At 40.3% G+C, this 20989-nt stretch overlaps 1 protein-coding gene across 1 annotated transcript in view; it reads left to right on the plus strand.

The window, feature by feature from the left end:
* Window positions 1–20989, plus strand: part of LOC141005578 (teneurin-3-like) — a 322641-nt gene that overhangs the window by 75556 nt on the left and 226096 nt on the right. Inside the window, exon 3 of the mRNA XM_073477461.1 lies at window positions 579–846. Within this exon, the coding sequence (XP_073333562.1) occupies window positions 579–846 (268 nt within the window). The remainder of the gene's footprint in view (window positions 1–578; window positions 847–20989) is intronic.

A 20989-nucleotide genomic window follows, 5' to 3' on the forward strand; every position in this document is an offset into this window, starting at 1 on the left:
GCCATCTTTTGAGGGATGTGTTTCATGTGTCTTTGTTTTTGAGTACAGCAAAGGCAAGAGGCCATGTTTTTACTCAAGCACATTTTCAAAGCAAAAACAACTGTCACTGTGTTTATGCACCTGGCTGCTTCCACAGCCAAAGATACACATGCAGCTTGGCTTGGATTGGATTGATTGAATGATGATTGAATGTTTGGTAGTTTTGAATAGGTGGGAAGTTGTTTAAGTGATTTATGAAAAAAAAAAGTAGAAAAAAATATTGATGTATGATGATTTTATAGCAGTTTTTCTGTGTGTGTACATTTTTGCCACGCAGGTGTCCAGAGGGTAGTAAATGCATAAATAGAATATAAAAGACATTATTTGACAAAAATCATGCCATAAGCTGTAACACAGCCAAAATGATCACCAAATTAAAAAAAAATGAGAAAAATGTACAAAAATGCCAGAGGAGGGCACAAGGGTTAATGCACTGCAAAAGCAAATGCAAAGTCAGAGCTGGATAATAAATTAAGAATAATAAATGCATTACAACGACGACAATCCTTCCAACCGTGCCTTTCTTCTGTTTTCAACAGAGCAACCATCCAATCACCACGGCTCCACTCTGCCTCCGGTACCTCCCCCTCACCGCCAGCAGCCCTCAATTACAGCTCTGAACCAATCCCTGGGCTCCACGCATCACGCTGGCCAATCCCTGAATTCGACTAGGCAGCTAACCCCTCCCACTGGAAGCCCGGCCCCTGTGGCCGGCCAATCACCAGCCGAGCTGCAGACCACGCCACCTGAGAGCGTCCCGCTGCAAGACAGCTGGGTGCTGGGTAGCAATGTGCCTCTGGAAACAAGGTAAACAGAATTTTCATCCCTCTGTAACATTTTCTCAGTAAGTTCTTCATACTGGGTCTCAACTTGACACTGAAGAGCCACAGCTGTAGTTACAAGTGCCAGCATTACTGTTTATGCTGACAGTGGTGATGGAATGATTTGACTGACCCGTATTGGACCTTTGCCTTTCATGCAAGGACCTGAATTTTATGTTTCTGCAACATCAACACAATTTTCCTGAAGCAGCACACTATATCTCACATTCTAAACAAGTGTAACTGGTATTTTCCCCCAAAAACGAAACCAAGGGTTGTTACTACAGCATGCAACATACCAAGGTCACTTGGCAAAGAAAAAAACATTAAGACCATTAACATATATTCTTACGTGTTTTGTGATCAAAATATGTGTTTCATAAGCAATAACTCCGTTTCCCTGCCAACACCTGAGAGTTTGACTAATAGGTGAAACAGTCATTGCAATCCCATCACTCCAGTAAATAGGACCGGTCTTAGATACGACTTAGCAACGGGAGATAAACTCCACTCACTGAACCCAAGCCCCCAGGAAGTGGGTTGGGGTTTGAACCCAATTTTCGTAGTGGCTGAGCCGTGTAACTACAGTGTCACGTGATGCCCTGTGGCCCAAAAAGACGTTCGCTGTCCTTATTTGAGCCATTCGGTCCAATAACATTTGGAAAGTCTAGAAGCTGCACAATTAAATTATTTTATCCTCACTCAAGTTAGCTGGACACTAAACAGTAAGTTAGCCAGCTCGGTTGGCAGAAGTATCTAGTGTGCACGCTCTATGGGCTGCACAATGCGGAAGAACTGGCAAGAAGTCAAGTGTTTTTGGCTTCATGTGCCACTGAGCAGCTTTCATAGGAATAAACGGGGCTCCGCCTCAAGGGCTGTGTCCACTAGTTATAGGTCCATGATTGAACCCTTCAGCTCAGCTTTTAGCCAAGTCAATAACATTGCGTACGGTCGACAAATGGTAAATATAATTTCACAGCATGTTAAACAAAAAGACAAGTCTCCAAATCAATAAAAAATGAGTGGCCGGCTACAGCCTGAAGTAACCAAGCAGGTTGAATAGCGAGGATGGCTTGATAACAGTCAGCTCAGAGGGACAGTGTAGCAGGTGTAGTGAGGAGTAAACGCACATGAAGTCAGTTTACCTAGTTTTTAAAATCAAACAGGGTTACTCACCTTTTTATGAGTTATCCATTACTTAGGTGACCCACTTAATTTACTATCTACAGCCCTGAGTGTAGGCTATTTACTGTATCTTGTGTGTTGCAAGTTAATTATTTAATTATTTACATGCGTCGAGGTGTCTGCAGCCAGCTGATGCCACTCATTTTAGGTACAGCATATTAATTTAGAACGGTCACTGGAACTACTTGAGTAGTATAGTCAAGAGGAGGATATACAGATGTGTCTGTTTACCAAAAGTTAATTGACACCCTCCAGCCAATCAGAATCAAGTATTCACCCAGACCTTGGCATTAGCTACTGTACAAGCTATGCTAAGCAAAAACTAACACAATGTTGCTCTGCGGCTTCTTATTACACTCAAAACAACAGGTGATATATGTCCTTGAAAGCTGACTGGCAGATCTCTCAAGTTACATTACATATAGTACATACAAGTTTACATTTTCTTTCTTGTGTGTAATGTTTGTCACCATGATCACGATGGGAAAACAGAACAGTAGAAAGCAGCAGATCATATACCTCATCACATTTCATTCAGAAGACGTTAAACTTGTTCTAAAAAGTCTGAATCAATCACATTCTGAATTTGACACATCAGTTTCTACAGAGCTGATGATGGAAGTCGCTAATGAGTGAGACATCTTGCTTCTTTCTCATTTCTGCACAGTACTGATCAGGAAGCTGAAAAGGATCTGGCAGTGCCATCAAAACTACTGACAATTTAACAGTGGACGTCTCACTTTCACACTCAGCGCTGACTGAATGATGACTGAGTGCATTTTGAACAGAGACTAGGGATAGGAATCACAGAGTAACTCACGATATGATACATTTCACTGCATAGCGATCCTTAGGGCTGGGCGATAAAACAATCTCGATAATTTTCATGATAAAATCTTCCATGATAACAATGATAAATTTACTACATTTATTTTCGATAAAGTTTTTTTTTTTTTGGAGTCCGTTTTCCTGTGGTTGATGCATGTTTCTGGCCCCTCCCACTCACAACAACTCAGAATGACGGTGACCACCTGTATGTCGAGGCTACGCAAGAAATGAGCGGTCCAGCAAGCGAACCCAAGTGCGAGGAAACAACAAAAGAAGACGAAATTGTACCGAAGAAAGGTCATACCACTTCAGTGATCTGGAGATGGTTCGACTACCTGAAGGATGACAAAGCACAGACTAGCATTAGATGCAAAATATGTCGGCGACCAGTCCTCAGTAGGACTGGAAACACCATGACCCTCTTCCACCATCTTAAAAGGTACCATCCCAAAGAGCACTCAGAGAGCATTAGTTTGTGCCATCATGCTAGCGTCAGTTTCCCCTCAACTAGCCAACAGTCCAGCCCCACTGCTTCAACCAGTCAAACTTCAGTTCAACCGACAATTGCCTCTGCTTTTTCAGCCATAACCCCATACGAGAAGAAATCAAAGCGATACAGAGATATAACCAGCGCAGTAACATACTGTATCATGAAAGATATGATGCCGATAAGCACAGTTGAAAAGCAGGGCTTCAAGAAGCTAATGACTGTGATGGATGCCAAGTACACGCTGCCTGGGCGAAAGTACTTTTCCCAAACATCACTCCCTCAGCTCTATGCAGAGTGTAGGGTAAAGTTGGAGGAGCAGCTCAGAAATATCAAGCACTTCGCGACAACCGCTGATATGTGGTCTAGTCGCACATCTGAACCATACATGAGTCTCACTATACACTACGTGGACAAGGATTGGAATCTGCAAAGCAGATGCCTTCAAACGGCATATTTTCCAGACGACCACACCACGGAGATAATTGCCCAGGGGCTTGTGGAAGCACTCACGTCATGGGGACTCAACATAGTGAAGGCCGCTTCACTAAACAAGTGGACACGACTGCAGTGTTTTGGCCACCGTCTACATCTAGCCATTGGTAAGCTATTAACTCAAGCATTTGTACATTTATCTTATAATTATTTATGGTGTTGCACACTTTTGTAGATTTTGCAAGCAACAAATGGGATATTGTTTTAGATAACTGTAGCTATAAGCAGTTGCTACTGTACTTTATATAATTTCTTTCACACTGTTGCGGCTTAAGTCTATGCAAGGCATGTGAATGATTTCCCTGTAAGGACACTGTCACCTACTGGCTAAAATTGGTACATCAAAAGAAGAACAGTGAGCTTGCAGGCGATCTATAAGTCACAAAACACTGTTCAAATAACACCCAAAAAATATACTGGGGGGACACAATGACCTGCTATCTTATTATTCATTAAGGTGTCAATAGGTTAAAGGATAATGCTGGTGTTATTTAATCTTTCTCTTAATGACATTGTATGTGTATGTATTTAGTAAGTGTCAACCAACCTGTTAATTGGCAGCATTCATTAGCTGTAATGGTAGATGCCCAAGTCCTTTTGTCTTTAGATTACAGAAGCCATTGGATGTCATCAACTATTTTACCTCTGCCCAGTATTCTAAAATGCTATTAATTTTATGTAATTGTAGTGTTGGCTATTCTAGTGTAGTGTTGTGATATTTTTTTAATTTTATTTCTTCATGTCATCAGTGACTGTTACTGAGTCTTCTTTAACATATTTTCTATATTGCCTTTCTATGTATCTTCAGAGAGAAGTGGGAGAGACGAGGATCGAAAGAGCTGTTGGAATATGTAAACGAGTGGTCAGTGCCTTCTCCTTCTCTTGGAAAAAGAAGAGAGACCTGGCAGCAGCACAAGAGGAGCTCAAACTACCCCAGCACAAGATGGTCACGGAGTCACCTACAAGATGGGGCTCACGTCAAAAGATGGTAGAGAGAGTGCTGGAATAAGATAAGGCCATCGCACAGGTCTTGTCAGCTGACAAAAAGACCAGGCATTTGATTCCCACGTGGCAGGATATTGATGTCCTTGAATCATTCCACAAGGCACTGAATCCACTTCTAGAATTCACCGATGCCCTCTCTGGGGAAGAATATGTCAGTATATCCTACCTCAGACCAGTCCTGCATCTTTTCAATGAAGAGTTGTTAAAGCATGACAATGATGGCACTGAGCTAACCAAAACCATCAAGACCACGATCACCGAATATTTGAATAAGAAATATGATGACATGATCACTGATGACCTCCTAAACATGGCATCACTGGTAGATTCTAGGTTCAAGACCAAGTACTTGAAGGGTGAGAAGATTGACACCATAAAAGCCAGAGCCATGATGGAGATGTTGGAAAAGGAAGGAGCTGCAGGAGCCACAGAAGCAGGAGCTGAGGGAGGAGCTGCTGCAGCTGCAGCTGCACCTACCCCAGCAAAGATGAAGAAGACGACGACACTGGGTAGTTTTTTCATAAAATCCTACACCAGCACCAAATCAGTTCTTACAGAAGAGGAGGCTATTGAAGCTGAACTAAAGAACTACCTGCAAGCTCCTGATGCAGACAGTGAGACCAATCCCCTGGCATGGTGGAAGATCAATGTAACGTCCTTTCCCAGAGTGAGCTGCCTGGCCAAACGTTACCTTTGCATACCTGCCACCAGCTCCCCCTCAGAGTGCATTTTTAGCACAGGTGGCAACATTGTGTCCTGCCATAGGGCAACTTTAAAGCCTGAGACTGTCGACGGATTAGTCTTTCTTGCAAGAAACTTGTAGTGAAGAATGTGCATCTAAAGTGTTTAGAGACGTTTGAAACAAGTCACTTTGTGATCAGAATCTTTGTTTACATATTTATTATTTTCTTTTATCAATGTTAAGTTTACTACCTCTAAAGTGTTTAGAGAGACGTTTAAAACAAGGCATTTGTTGTTAACATATTTATAATTTTATTTATTGTGTGTTGGTTGGTTCTGTTCTGTTTTTCACCTTTTTTCATTCTTAAAATAAATAATTGTACATAAACCATAATTAACCTTCTGGTTTGTCTTGGGTTCTGTTCTAAGGAGAATACTCAGAATACTTAAAACTGTAAATTGAACATTATTATTATTGTTAAATATATATTGTGATAATTATTGACATCGATCGATATAAAAAATATATCGTGATAACAGTTTTGCCCATATCGCCCAGCCCTAGCGATCCTGCAATAATCAATACATTGCAAGATAATCATCTAATAAATCATGTAACTGAAGAATACAAAATACCCTTAAATAGGCAAAGTTTAGGAAATATGCATTTATTCACAACATTGTGGTGTTAGTTTCACAGAATATGACATGAATTGAGATGAAGTTTTGTCTAGGTGGCACTTTATCACACACACTGAGTGCAATTTGTCCATGTCGATGTGGATCATCACTCTAATGTAAAATAGCCTGGAGTTTTCAATCTGTGTAAATTACATTTCCAGAAGTTTAAATCACAAGGACTTATGAGGTAGTGACTGATGTAATAATCATTTTTATTTATATAACACCTTTCTTAACAAGGTTACAAGGTACAGTGAAATAAAATAAAAGTTAAAAGGCAAATAATACAACATAATGTCAGTACTAGGGCTGTCAAAATAACTTGTCAATATAAATTAATTTCAATTGATTAGTAACAAAAAATAACGTGTAAAAAAAATAACAGATTAATCAGGCTCTATGGCGCCCCTTAACCTTACATCACTGAACACGTTCCACAGAAGCTTTGTTTACATGATGAAGGCAGTTGACAAAACACTGCTGAGCATACTGACTAGAAAAGTCTCACTCCAGTCAGTGTTTCTAATGGTCTAACAGTTAACAGACTTTCTCAAACTGAGAATGGGCTGTGGTTAATAGTAAGACGTTATACCATCGCTAATAGATGCTGTAGTTTCAGCATGAATAACATCATTAGCATGGATAGCAATAGCATGGATATTAGCACGGATACAAATAGCATGGACATTAGCAGGGATAGTGATAACTGTTACTCAAACATGAGGTCTTCTTCTTTACTGCCACCAAATTGATTCACTCATCTACCAAAATACATCTGCATGATTGATGACTGACTGATGCAATCAGAGAGGAAGAGGGGGATTGTAGTGGGATGTAAATAGTCAATTACAAGGACTGGATCGGCAGCATGCTGTAAATTAGCTGCAAGCATGAGACAACCTAACTTATAGTGGTGAAGTCCGTCTCATGCAGGAATTGGGATGGACACTAGAGCGGGCTATCCACAACTGTTGAGCATGTCGAAGACGTGGATGAAGATTGCATGTTTTAATGAAAATATCAATATCGTAAGAGAAAGCATTGCCATATCGATATTTTGTCCCATCTGTAATGGAGACAGATGCAAACGTATTAACAAGCTAGTGTCCATAGCTTCAACTTCATAGTCATAGCATCATGCCTGAAAAGGGGCAAACAAAAGAAGTTATATATTCTTATGAAGGCCTAGTACACACACATACACATACACACACACAATTTATGAGGGTAAGTTTAACTTTGAACTTTAATTCACCAGACACTTTGTAGCCAACTCTTTTTCTTTTTTCCCTGTTCACCGTCTCACTCTCTTTTGTCTCATTCCCAGACAGAAAAAAGGAGACTCTGATAGATTGATAGAAGGGGAAATGTCTGTCTCTAGGATCTTTACAACCCCCAACATTTAGACCGCACACACACACACACACACACACACACACACACACACACACACACACACACACACACACACACACACACACACACACACACGCACACACACACACAGACTTCATAGCATCATCTTTCAAAACTGTGCCCACCCCCACTGAAAAGACAGACCCAACAGTATGCGAGTGTGGTATGTATGAGGGTGTGTATAAGAAATCGTACGTCTCTCCATTTCTCTCTCTGTGTCTTTCTCTCTCTCACACACACACACACACACACTTGGGGATTCAAAAAAACTTGCAAGGAGACGGAGTAAGAACAGAATATCAGCTTGCGGGGTGGAGCTGAAACATAAATGCCGTGTGATCTGGAGGTGCTCCCTGCATGGTAAATCAAACACATCCATCCTGTGCTGGATGCTGCAGCCAGCATTCCATTGGTCTGTCCTTGATAAAAAAAAATGGAAATGGATAGAATGAACATTGTATTTTTTCTTTTGTCCAGCTTTGCGTTTTGAAAATTTAGTAGACACCTCATGTTACAGAGAAACAGACAGCTACAGTTGTCAGTGGAGCACTGGCAGAGAAAGTGTCCAATAGCCAGCTTTCATATTCTCATAGCCAGGCCACCAAAATTAAGCAGGTTAAATAAAAACAATGTTTATTCAGAATGGAGCTGTAAAAGCTTTACAAAGTTCACTCAAATTAGTCAATTTACCATGGTATTTAAGTTGGATGTGCGTTTGTGTGTGTGTGCATTGTTTGTCCACATGAATGTACAGACAGGGTATAAAAGTCCAATCTGCAGACTGTCTCGCACACCTTCCCGAGATTGGGTGGCCTGATTATAAAAACATTATGATTAATAGCAGATGGGATGAATACATCTTTAATTGGGGAAATATTAACTAGCCTACATTAGCTGCAGTAATCCTCCAGCAGCAGAAACTGGAGGTGCGACACCTGTGCATTTTTATGCATGAGGAACATCAGCTCAACTTCAGTTATTTTTTAAATCTTTCCACAGGAATCAGTCAGAATCTAATGTTAATGAATATTCTTTGTAACGAACACAATCCAGGTTCAAGCCATCCTCCTGATAAATCCTGAATTCCAGAGGTGTCTAAAAAATATTTAGTACACAATGTGCTACAGTATTTTCTGCAGTGACATTGTTGCAGTGCATGGAGACGTTTTAAATGCTCAAAGCAGCCTCTCTGATAATATTTCTGATAATATGCTGGTCTAATGAACAAGCCACTCATCTATTCTAGTCAATGCATTTGAAAAACAGATTTTTATAAAAGAGTGAAAAAGTGAAACAAGTGAGATTTGAGCTATGCTGGCACGTGGTTAAATACTTTGGTACAAAAGAAAAAAAAAAAAAATAATAATAATAATAATAATAACTATGTCCTCTGAAGGACCATTCATCAAGTATTAGCCTTTCTTTTCCTCAACCTCACCACCGCCTATGGCTCTATGTCTGGCAACTTTACATACATGCACGATCACACAGTCAGGGATCAGTTTGGGAAAAGAATGAATGGCTGGCTATTAACCTTTACATATTGCTTTATTTAATGATTTAATGAAAAATACTAAAATGTTTGAGGGGGATTAACTGGGGCTATACATATTTGCTACGTGGCTACCACCCTATTACGTCATCCCTGCCTGTAACATAAAGAAGGTAGGTCAACAAAAACTGAGCCTTTTTTAAACTTGACAAAAGTAAGCGAACTAAGTGACATGTTCTGTCTGTCCGTCTATCTATCAATGTCCTCCCCTTCAGTTCTGTGGACAGCGTACGCACAGCCTCATTTAGCCTTACTCATTTCACCATTTCACAACACAAATACACATTTGATTGTTCGCTTACTGCGATCATATTCCAAAATATTTAGATACTAAAAAACATTAAATCACATGCCAGCGTAGCTCACATGACCTTATACAAAACTTAGAGCCAGCCAGAGATTTACGAGTAACTTCAGTGGTAAATAAAAGAAGAACAGAATGTATGACATTAAATATTACAGATTTTTTTTTTGATAGTGTCAACGGAAGTACAGTCAATAGGTGCCGGCCCCAATTTAAGGGCCAAAAACTTGCTCAAGCAAGGTCCAGCCCAAATCAAGCCCTGAATAGTATTTATAATCATCATTTTTAATAGCTCTTATTGAAATTGTAATATGTGATGAAGCACGACCCCAGTCTCATTCCAAGATTTAGGCCCCAGGTTAACATTGACCCACTTTCATAAAGGGCACAAATGTCCAGTTGGCAAATATCTAATCTAATTTAGACCATAGTAAATATTAAATACATCTGGTAATTTCATAAGAATGAAGTATGTATTTGAGTTAAATGGTCTTTTTCAAGGTTAGAGTTAGGCAGATACACAGACACTCTTCGTCACATTTCAGCCCGAAAAACAGCGTCTGTCCCCAGCAGCAGAGCTTGGCAGCTTTTGAATGGTGGCGATTATGTGACGCGATTTAGAACAAAAAACTTCAACTCACCATGTCTTTGTTGCCTTCCACAATTGTGTTGTTGTAATTACTGTCTCTGGGAACTGGTATTGAAAAAAATCATTGTAACTGTCAGCCCACCAGTCCAGACTTCAGTGAACTTTCCCCCAGAACACAGCATCCCTCCCCGCGAGTGAGAGAGCCAGACAGGGTCCACTGTTTACCGATGGTGATTATGTAATTATGTAATTTATAGCAAAAAATTTCTTGTGTCATTTTCCACGATGCATGGTGGGTCAGGATCTCAATCACAACATTTTATAACAGCATCCATATGATTATGAACAGTTAGCGGGTACAAGTTTAGATTAACAGGTGGAAACCCAAGGAAACACGTTAAAAAACACATAGATCTCAACGTTATGATGTGTACCGTCACGCCTCTTTTGATTCTGGCATGCTGTATGAAATGACACACTGGAGTAGCTTTATGCCAGCACTCAGGGCATATGAGTTAGTACAATTTTATGCAGATCCAAATAAAAACCTGGATAGCATGTTTTGAGTTAAGTTAAGTTAGTTTGTTCACATTGAAATGCTGCTTTTCTTATGTGTGTTGAATGATTGTACATTTACTGCCAACACTACGTGAGATGAAGATGTGTCCCATCACAGCTCCTTAGTTAAAGTGATCTTGAGTGATATATAGCTTCATGTTATAACTTAAGCTGACACTATGTTAGGTAATAGATCCATGCATGGCTCAAACTAAAAAAATAGAAAACCATCCCAAAGTCTGTCTTCCTTTTCATCATAATGACAGTCGTACTGCAGAGAGAGCTAAATCTGAATAATGCTGAGATTAGTGAGTTAGGGAGCTAAGGGTGGCCTTAACCCAGCCTTTTTGGCTTCAGAATGGTCGCTCATTCTCTAGTGAAATACGTCACCATGGTAACTAATGGCAGCTACTCATGAGGCGGAGTACCTGTGCCATGTTGTGAGTAAGCAGGATCCAAACAGGTGCTGCAGGCAGTATTTTAACTGTAAATGAAAATTGTTGCTTTTTTTTAGATGTACCACAATGTTCCCATAATCAGACAGAAATATAAATTCATCATTATATAAACTATATATTAACTGTATTACTAAAGTATATCTGTCTTCTGTCCAATTTGACTTTTTTATTCCAAGAATGTATTTTCTCTATATGATACAATACAATAGGATGGAGGGACATCAGTTCATCTCGTGTTTCCAGTCTATTCCCTTCACACACATAAAATATTCCCCACTATGCTTCACATCCCACAAATCCAATTAGTATTTATTGAAATAATCTCGGTGATGCTTTCTAGTGATATTTCAGAAATAAAATATATTAAAAACAACTTGCTTTTTCTCCAAAGACAAAACATTTAATGTATGTAAATGTATTATTTAAAATGTGTGTTTGCCACAACTTTCCAGGGAGATTGAAGACTTGGGACACCTTGATTTGTTATAAAATTCTATACTTTCAGAGTTGATAGAAGACAGTTCTCCAAAAAAGTCTATCAAATACATGTCCTTTTGGGTGAATGTCAAATACTGACACAAATTTTATTTACTTTGTGTTGAAAGCAGTATTTGTAGCTCTAGTCGATATTGTGTAACAGAAAGAGAAAGTAAAGAGGTGTTATAGGAATTGTTTGTGTCTCAAGGAGATGAAATGAGGAGGAACCAGGCAAGATGTGTCAGGATAGTGAGAATGTTCTCATTTAGAGGTGGTAATCCTTCATTGACACATTCTCTCCTTCAAGAGACATATTGTACCCTCAGACATGCACAGTCACTGATTCATGTGCATGCACCTGTTGTGTCAAGAGACCCCCAATACAACTGGTCACTGGATTGAACAGGCATTGATGTCAATCACACACACACACTCACAGCTACACCGTGGGTTGATAAATTTAAGCTTAAGTGTGAATATAGTGAAGGTGTTTGGAGACATCATTGTCTGTACCTGTTCAGTCAACAAAATGATTTAACCCAATCACCATAATAAATGTTAGCCAAGTAGATTTTTGCAAAACCACAGATAAGTTCAAACTGGAACTACAGTCCCCTCCAAAACTATTGGAACAGCAAGGCCAATTCCTTTATTTTTGTTGTACACTGAAAACATTTGGGTTTGACACCAAAAAATTAATATGAGACAAGAGATCAGTATGTCAGCATCCACTTCCAGGTATTTACATCTAAATCTGTTAAAAAAAAAAAAAATAGAAGATAGCACCTTTAGTTTGAACCCATCCATTTTTCAAGTGAGCAAAATAATTGGAACATGTGATTGACAGGTATTTTTTGCTGCCCAGGTGTGTCCTATTACATTGATTATTCAAACAATAAATAGCGCTGAATGTCTACTCTCAGTTTCAGCTTTGGGTTTTGCCTTTGCAGACTGCATTTATAGTTAAAAAGCTGTAACCAACATGAAGACCAGAGAGCTGTCTATGGGAGAAAAGCAAGCAATTTTGAAGCTGAGAGATGATGGAATATCAATCAGAGCTAATGCACAAACATTGGCCATAGTCAGTACAACCATTTGGAATGGTTCCTGAAGAAGGAAAAAAACACTGGTGTACTCAGCAACAGATGTCAAACTGGTAGATGAAGGAAAACATCAGCAGTTGATGACAAAACATTGTGAGAGCTGTAAAGAAAAACCCTAAAACAACGGTCAGGGCAGTGTTTTCCACAAAATCAGACTTTAATTGTGGCGGTGGCTATCCAGCCCTATTGCACATAGGGCATGAGCCAGCTAACTTCCGGTTTAGTGCCCAGCTAACTTGAATGGGGATAAAATGTAATCAGGTGCCTCTTCTAGACTCTCCAAATTTTATTGGCCTGAATTGCTCAAATTCTGACAGTAAAACGAGTCATTTCGCGGGTTGTGCGGCTTTTATTTTTATAGACGCGTCTTTCACAATGTTGCATCACATGACGATGTAATTACACGGCTTGGCCACGACAAAAACTGGCTTCAAGGCCTGGCGCTCTTTGTGGGGGCTTGATCTCGACAATGAGGCCAGCTGTCTTCTTTGCAGAGGAAGGTACGGTCAAGCCAACTGCTTTAAATAGTCCTCGTCCTCTTCTTCGTTGGTTTTACCGGTGGACTAAAAACCACACCGCCATCTACTGTATGGGAGTATATAAGATCACGCTATTCACTGATGGGTGCGCTGTCTTGAGTGAGTGTGAACGGGATGCGTGGCTTCAAAAATAGAAAATCAATATGTGGCGGCCAATGTTGATATTGTGGCAGACCGCCACAAATAAATTCATGTGTGGGAAACACTGCAGTGACATCACCAACAACCTCCAGAGGGCAGGAGTGAAGGTATTACAATCCACCGTTCGCAGAAGACTTTGGGAACAAAAGTACAGAGGCCACACCAGGAGATTCAAACTACTCATTAGCAATAAGAATAGGAAGGCCTATTGCAGATTTGAATTTGCCAAAAAGTGGCGATGAGGCTCATAAGTTCTGGGACAAAGTTTTATGGACTGATGAGACAAAGGTTAACCTTTACCAAAGTGATGGAAAGGCTAATGTGTGGAAAAGAAAGATCTGCTCATGATCCCAAACACACAAACTCTTCTGTGAAACAAGGTGGAGGTAATATCATGGATTGGGCTTGCATGGCTTCATTTGGGATGGGTTCATTGATCTTCATTGATGATGTAACACAAGATGGCAGCAGCAAAATAAACTCAGAAGTCTCCAGAAACATTTTGTCTGCCAATTTAAAGAGAGAAGGAACCAAACTGATCGGGAGATACTTCATCATGCAGCAAGACAACGACCCAAAACACACTACCAAAACAACCAAGGAGGTCATCGGGGGAAAGAAGTGGAAGGTTTTAGACTGGCCAAGTCAATCTCCAGACTTAAACCCTATTGAGCATGCATTTTACCTGCTAAAGAAGAGACTGAAGGGAGAAACCCCCCCGAAACAAACAACAACTGATGGAAAAGCATCACAAAAGAAGAATGCAAATGTTTGGTGATGTCAGTGGGTCGCAGGCTTGATGCAGTTATTGCAAGCAAAGGATTTGCAGCTAAATATTATGTATTATTCACTCTAATCTATTTTAACTCTACCTGTGCCTATACTTTTGCTCACCTAAAAATGTGGTGTTCCGTTACAAATGATGCTATCTTCTAAGTTATGTAACAGTTGAAAGCTGAAATGCTGATCTCTTGTCTCATATTCATCTTTTGATGAATGTTTCAAATGTTTTCAGTATACAGCCAAAATAAAGGAATTGGCCTCGCTGTTCCAATAGTTTTGGAGGGAACTGTATCTTTAAGCTGCAACTTTCTGTTTGTTTCGATCGAATTTCCCATTTCTGTGTCTCAACTGTGCTGTGGGCTGTGCTTATTTAGATTTAGGCACATCAGTCACTTGGTTACTGTTTAGAAAGCATTATGATTTTGCTTAAAATACCTGTTTTGGTCGCCACGAACATGAATGGAGATGTCCACAGCGCTCCTTAAAAAACACCCAGCTTTGTTGCCTTTGAAACAGCTGGAAATGTCTCCAGGTGTCCTTAAAAACTCAAACTGCAGTCGCCTGTTTGGCAGCCTGTTTGGCAGCCTTGTTGGCGTGTAACAACACCACAGCTTTCCCCCTCTACCTCCTGCTGCGATAGGTGGCTAATAAGATTATAATGTGAACTTGATGTGCCATGTTTGGGCTGGGCTGATCGGTCTCTGTATTCAGATAGAGTAATGGAATTGAGCGTGGTTTATACCAGGTGTCACGTTAATTTGGACAAATGTTGTATTTCCTAACCTAATATTCACTGGCATTGCAACTGTTGTGCCTTCAAAGCATCAAATTGATTTAATACTTGCATATAATTATTTGTGAAACATATTTCCACATTCTCATACTGTACTTTTCATGTTTTTCTCCCTTTTTCGTATTGAGCTAAACAAAGTTTTATAAACTGTCTGAACCCAGGACATTTGGGGGACTACCTCAGCAGATGCAAAAAGCAATTTAAGGCCACAGAAATGAAATAACTGCTACCTGAACAGCAGGATCAAGCATCAACAAAGAAGACAACATAGAGATTTATAAACAATATAGGGCCCTGTTTTGCGCCCAGCTCAAAGCACTGCACAGTGCAGTGCAACGTTGCATAGCTAGTTTCTGACCACAGAGTTGTCATTTTCACGCCCAGCGTCCACATTGTGTAGTTAGCACTTGAGCTAATCAATGCACCAATGGGCGCATTGGTCAGGTGCATTGTTGGCACATGGTTATCTTGAGGGAACTGAATGTGACCAACAAAAAGTTTGTTCAGTCTGTTGGCATCCTTCGTTTTGATGCCCCAGGACACCACTGCGAAGAAGATGGTGCTCGCAACAACAGACTGATAGAACATCTGGAGCATCCGGTTGCAGGCATTAAAGGACCTGAGCCTCCTCAGGAAATAAAGCCGGCTCAGGCCCTTCTTGTAGACTGCCTCCATGTTTGTAGACCACTCCAGTTTATTGTCCAGCAACACACCATACCATTTGTATGATTCCACAATGTCAACATCTGTCCCACCAATGCAGACTGGAGAGGGTGGGGGCTTGTTCCTCTGTGGTGTGGTTCTCCCCACACCACTTCACAAAATTGCCAACCAGGTCCCTGTACTCATCCTCCCTCCCACCCTCTACACGCCCCACAATGGCCGTGTCACCAGAGAATTGAGGGAGGTGGTGATAGCTGGTGTCTGCTGCAGGGTTTTGGTGTGGTGTGGGTTGTGTCCTGGAGTGGTTGCTCAGAGGAGCAGCAGGGGGGCTGCTGAGGGTGGGGGAGCTGGAGTCAAACCTGTTGAAAAACTGGTTGAACTCGTTTGCTCGTTGTTCATTTCCCTCAGCTGCTCCTCCACCTTTCCTCTAGAAGCCGGTTATCTCTCTCATCCCACTCCATACATACATGTTGTTCTCCAGTTTATATTCCAGTTTTCTCCTGTAGTTGTCCTTGCTCTCCCTGATGCTGTGTTTATAGCAGCACAACTAAAAGCTGTGGTTAAAAACATGACAGGACAGAGGAAATTCTCCAGAGGCAACAGAATTAAATCTTTAGTTTCTGAAAGAAATACTTTTAGAAACTGTGATTGAGCTCAGGAATTATCAGAACAGCCACTTTACTCTAAACAGTTTCACTGTATGAACCTGAACCAGATGCTTAGAAGAACATGGAACATTATTTAACATTTGAACCTGACCGATCCTGACGGTGTGTAATGAAATTTAGATAATCAATAATGTTAAGCTGCTGTGCCTTGTGCGTAAATGGGCAGAGTGTGTCTCTTTATGAGAGACGCACTTCTCGTTTCTACTGCTGGGGAATGGTTGCAGGTAATGTCATTATTATTTTCCTCTTTAAAGACGTATTATTTGACCCACCCACACCCCATCCGCTGTTAATCAACATGATCATTTAAATGATCCAGCCTGTGATCCGTGCATCACTATCACACACACAGGAATCCCACTGCACTCATCCACCTCAGCTAATATTCGAGCATTTGCTCCTATGCAGTCATGAAGGTGTCGATGAGATGGAGGATTGGGGGACGGTGGAGGCAGAGGGTCCACTAGCCAAGGACCACATACCTGTCTCTCAACAAAAGCAATGAGTAAGGTGCAGATGCACCAACCTTTAAAGGTAATGGGAGTGACATTCTGATTGGTTCAATTAATGTTGCATGCAAAACACACCTAGAGTTTATTAAGAGACCAAATACAACCTCTTTGCGCATTATGCCTTACTTTGCGCAGCGTGGCAAACAGCCTTGTTTGGTGGGATGAGTGTAGAGGACATACTGTATGCATGGCAGCAACATAGTCTACACCTGTCTCTTCATATGGTTCTATCTTTTGGACACAAATGGCTCTTTTTCAGAGACTTCTCACTTGTACAACTCAGGACTGGTGAACAGAGTGACAGAGTCAGCTCTATTCAGGGTCGGAAATTAACTTTTTATCCACTTGCAACTGTGGCTGGTGGATTCCAAAATCTACCAGGTCCATATCATAGCCTTTTTTTCTTCTTTTTTTCCACTTTTCATCCTAAAGACTTAACACAAACACGCACACACGGGTTTAATTCTAAGATACCCCGGCATCCTTTTCTTGCTCCTATAACTATGTTTAAAGGCCTAGTATAAATAGAGTTAAAGGAATAGTTCACTCTAGAACAAAATTCAGTCATTATCGACTCACCCTCATGCTGATGAGAAGTCCGGTGTAGTTTCTTATTCCTCAAAGTGCAGCTGGAGACCTGCGGGGGTACCGTCCTGCAGCAATCCTGCTGTGAGTTTCAAAGTTTCAAATCACTAGTGCAGGCAGATCCCTCTTGTGTTTGTGTGTCGCTTGGTCGCTCACAGCAGGATGTAAATACCGGTGTGTATCTATCGCGAGTTCTCGTTGATCTTGTCTGGCGCGGCTTCCGTAGTGCAAACGGCTGTGAGGGAGACTTGCATGCACACGGGAGCGTCAGTATACTGACTTTTTAGGCTAGAAAAATGTACTAAATGACGTTGTTTCGAGTAAACTCTGGATGTCGCCACTTCAGGACACTTGGATTGCAGTGGACGAGCAGTATGGAGGAATATTACAAAGTTTTTGTGTAGTTTTATGGACCTTTTCGTCTCGGACACCATTTACGCCCGTTATATGGATTTTTGCTGCAGGAGGGTACCCCTGAGGGTCTCCAGCTGCACTCTGAACTTAAACTTAAACTTTATTTATTTATATAGCACCTTTCATACATATGAAATGCAACACAAAGTGCTTTACAAGTTAAAAGACCCCATCCATCCAGGCCAGGACAGCCCCCAGGGCAGCACCCCCACAGGCGGATCAAACTACTCCCAACGTGGAGGGCCCCCCTTGAGGAAAACACTGGAGCTACAAGATAAAAGAAAACAGGATAAAATCAACATTAAAATAAGTTAAAAGTAGTTAGGAATATTAAGAAAGAGACTAAAAGAAAAAAGCTAAGATACCATTCTTAAAGCTGTATCCTAAAAGTTCCTAAAAAACAACCTAAGATCTGAGTAAAACACCATAAATGACTAGTTAAAAGGAGTTTAGAAGAAGGATAAGAAGAAATCAATTAAAAGCCAAGTTAAAAAGGTGTGTCTTGAGTCTGCTTTTAAAAACATCAACAGTCTCTGCGGCCCTGAGGCTCTCCGGCAGGCCATTCCACTTATTCCTTTGAGGAATAAGAAACTATACCGGGCTTCTCATCAGCATGAGGGTGAGTCGATAATGACTGAATTTCATTCTAGAGTGAACTATTCCTTTAATGTAATGCAAATGCCGGTTGTACAATAGTGCATTTGAGAGCTATTATTATTATGTGACTACCAGATTAGTTATGGTTGACAACATGCGAGTGTGAGCTAAGCACACAGTCATTTTACACTTGATAATCCTTGCTGTCTGCAGTAATTGACTCGCATTTAAACACTCATAAAATACAGTCTAGTTTGTTTTCGAGTGTAGTCCTGGTACACTTATCTCCCAGTGTCGCAGAATTATGAAAACCTCATGTCTCTAATCTCACAAAGAGCAGTGTCTCCAGTTCACATTCAGCAGCCAAAAACAGCTAAACTGATAGAACTTGCAGATTTCCTACCAAAATGTTTCTGGTTCTGTGCAAAATGAATCCAAACATGCTGGGGAAGGCTGCACATCTCCTTTACTATTTATTTCAGTCTGTTTCTAAGTTGAGTCTCCTGCATTTTCAAAAACTGACACTGTTAATTATAAGCAAAGGACAAACATGACTAATATGAGAGAATTGGTTCTGTAACTTGGTTGTGGTTGGTGACAGATTTTCTGTAAACAGTTCTGTTTCTTTTCCTTGTGATTTGTGTTCATCTGGTGTAATTATACAAGAGCACAAAAAGAACCATCTATAAAGGATTTATTTCATCATGCTCGGCTTTGCAAGCATTACAAACTAAATCAGATGTCTACATCTTAACCATCTTCCAATAAATATATTGTGTGGGGGTTATTTTTTATATTTGCAGCTGTATTTTCAGATAATCACGTTTTTTCAGGGTGTTTCCATGTATTGAGCTGGCATGTGATCTCACTCTCACAAATGAAATCATAATAAAATATGACATTTCTTCATTCCCACTTCAAGGAGACATGAGCCAGCTTATTGTAGTGGCAGCATAAAAATGTACCCATGTGTGCACGCATAAACAAAAGATAGAACATCTCACAGCACAAACAAGTATACCTCCAGTTCAAGTAGTTTATTCAGATAATTCTTAGAAAGTGAAAATAAAAAGGCCACCAATCATCACATGCCCCTGCTCCACCAAAAATAAAACAATATCAGCAGACAACGCTGCATGTGTAGACAAAGGACACAAATCCCTTCCCTACTCTTTTCTGTTCATGTAAACTTGTTTCTCCCTCTCCGTAGTACTTGTGTGGCAACACCTGCCAAACAGCAGCCAAGGAGTTAGTCAGATGTGGTCCCACCTAAGTCCTTCTGCATGCTGATTTTAAAAGCTTTAGCATTTACACTTGCACACATAACAATGTGATCACAATGCAGCACAGTGGAGTGGTGGATTGAAACAAATCCAGCCAACCTCATGTGTAGAGTGTAGTCAAGCACTATACACTCTGACTGTCCTCTGAGCACCTGAGTTAATGCCAGATCAATAAACTCCTACAGGAGTATGGAACTTTTGTCTCCCTCTTGTGGCCATTAGGTTTCTCTGCCATAAGCCTAGTCCTTAACAACAGCTGCTCTTGCAGCCCCCTTCAGTTTTAGACTTTTGATGAGAGACACCTCAATTAAAAACTCTGGTATACTGCAGAGATATCTAGGGGGTATCAGCTTAATCCACGATGTGTGAGCTTGTTTGGTAATGGGTTGAATCTGACAGACTTTAATGTGTGACCTTTCAACCAGGGACAGGCTTAAACCAGGGTGCAGGAATGTTCAGTGAGGGTGGACAGAGTAGATGGCATCTCACCAAGCCAAAAAGAAATGTACATGAGAGTTGTGTCTACAGATCAATCTACAGATTTTTTTTTTCCTATTGAGGATTCACAATTTTCTCAAAATATTCGTTATTTAAAAAGGGGCACTGTGTAGTTCTGGAGTTGAAATTCCAACCTAGAATTTTTAATATTTACAATATTAATGAGGTAATGATACAGACTCAGAAATATGTATTCTTCCATAGTAAATAAACAAGCAGTTCTCAGAGGAAAATAAGGCCCCAGAACACTGTTTGAAGCTAGAAAGGTGGCATGGTCGCCATATATAAACAAAGTAAAACAGTATAAAATTGTGTTGTCCTTTAAGGTCAGGTTGTTTATTCATTTTGTTCACGAAAACTACAGAGTGTTCCTTTAAATATTCATGATTCATAATTTGTCTCAGGGTTACACAAGTAAAACGAGAGAGAATGGTTGTTAATACAGTAGGCTATAGAATGCTCCTTTTTCCACAGCTTGCTCCTGATAACTAGCTTTCCTGAGGGCTGACACAGATGCTATCTGTGCCTCTGTCTGCAATAAAGCCACAAAATTGTTATCATTTTGCACAGTTCGAAAATCTAATATGCATGCAAATCCACAAAAATGATTTTATTGAACCTTTATTTAACAAGTTACATCTTGTAACAATCAGTTATTTGAATAACGACTATTACCAAATTTTCAAAGGGTCTTCTGATTATCCTTTAGGATTCTATTGTGTTGCTTGCAGATGTAAAATAAAGAAAAAAGCACTGATAGTTTCGTGTTACCAGATCTATGTCAACAATTCATCCAAAAACACAAAACCTACATGTTTCCTGTTTTGTTTACAC

This window comes from Pagrus major, chromosome 1 (genome assembly GCF_040436345.1).
Source record: "Pagrus major chromosome 1, Pma_NU_1.0".
Lineage (NCBI taxonomy): Eukaryota > Metazoa > Chordata > Actinopteri > Spariformes > Sparidae > Pagrus > Pagrus major.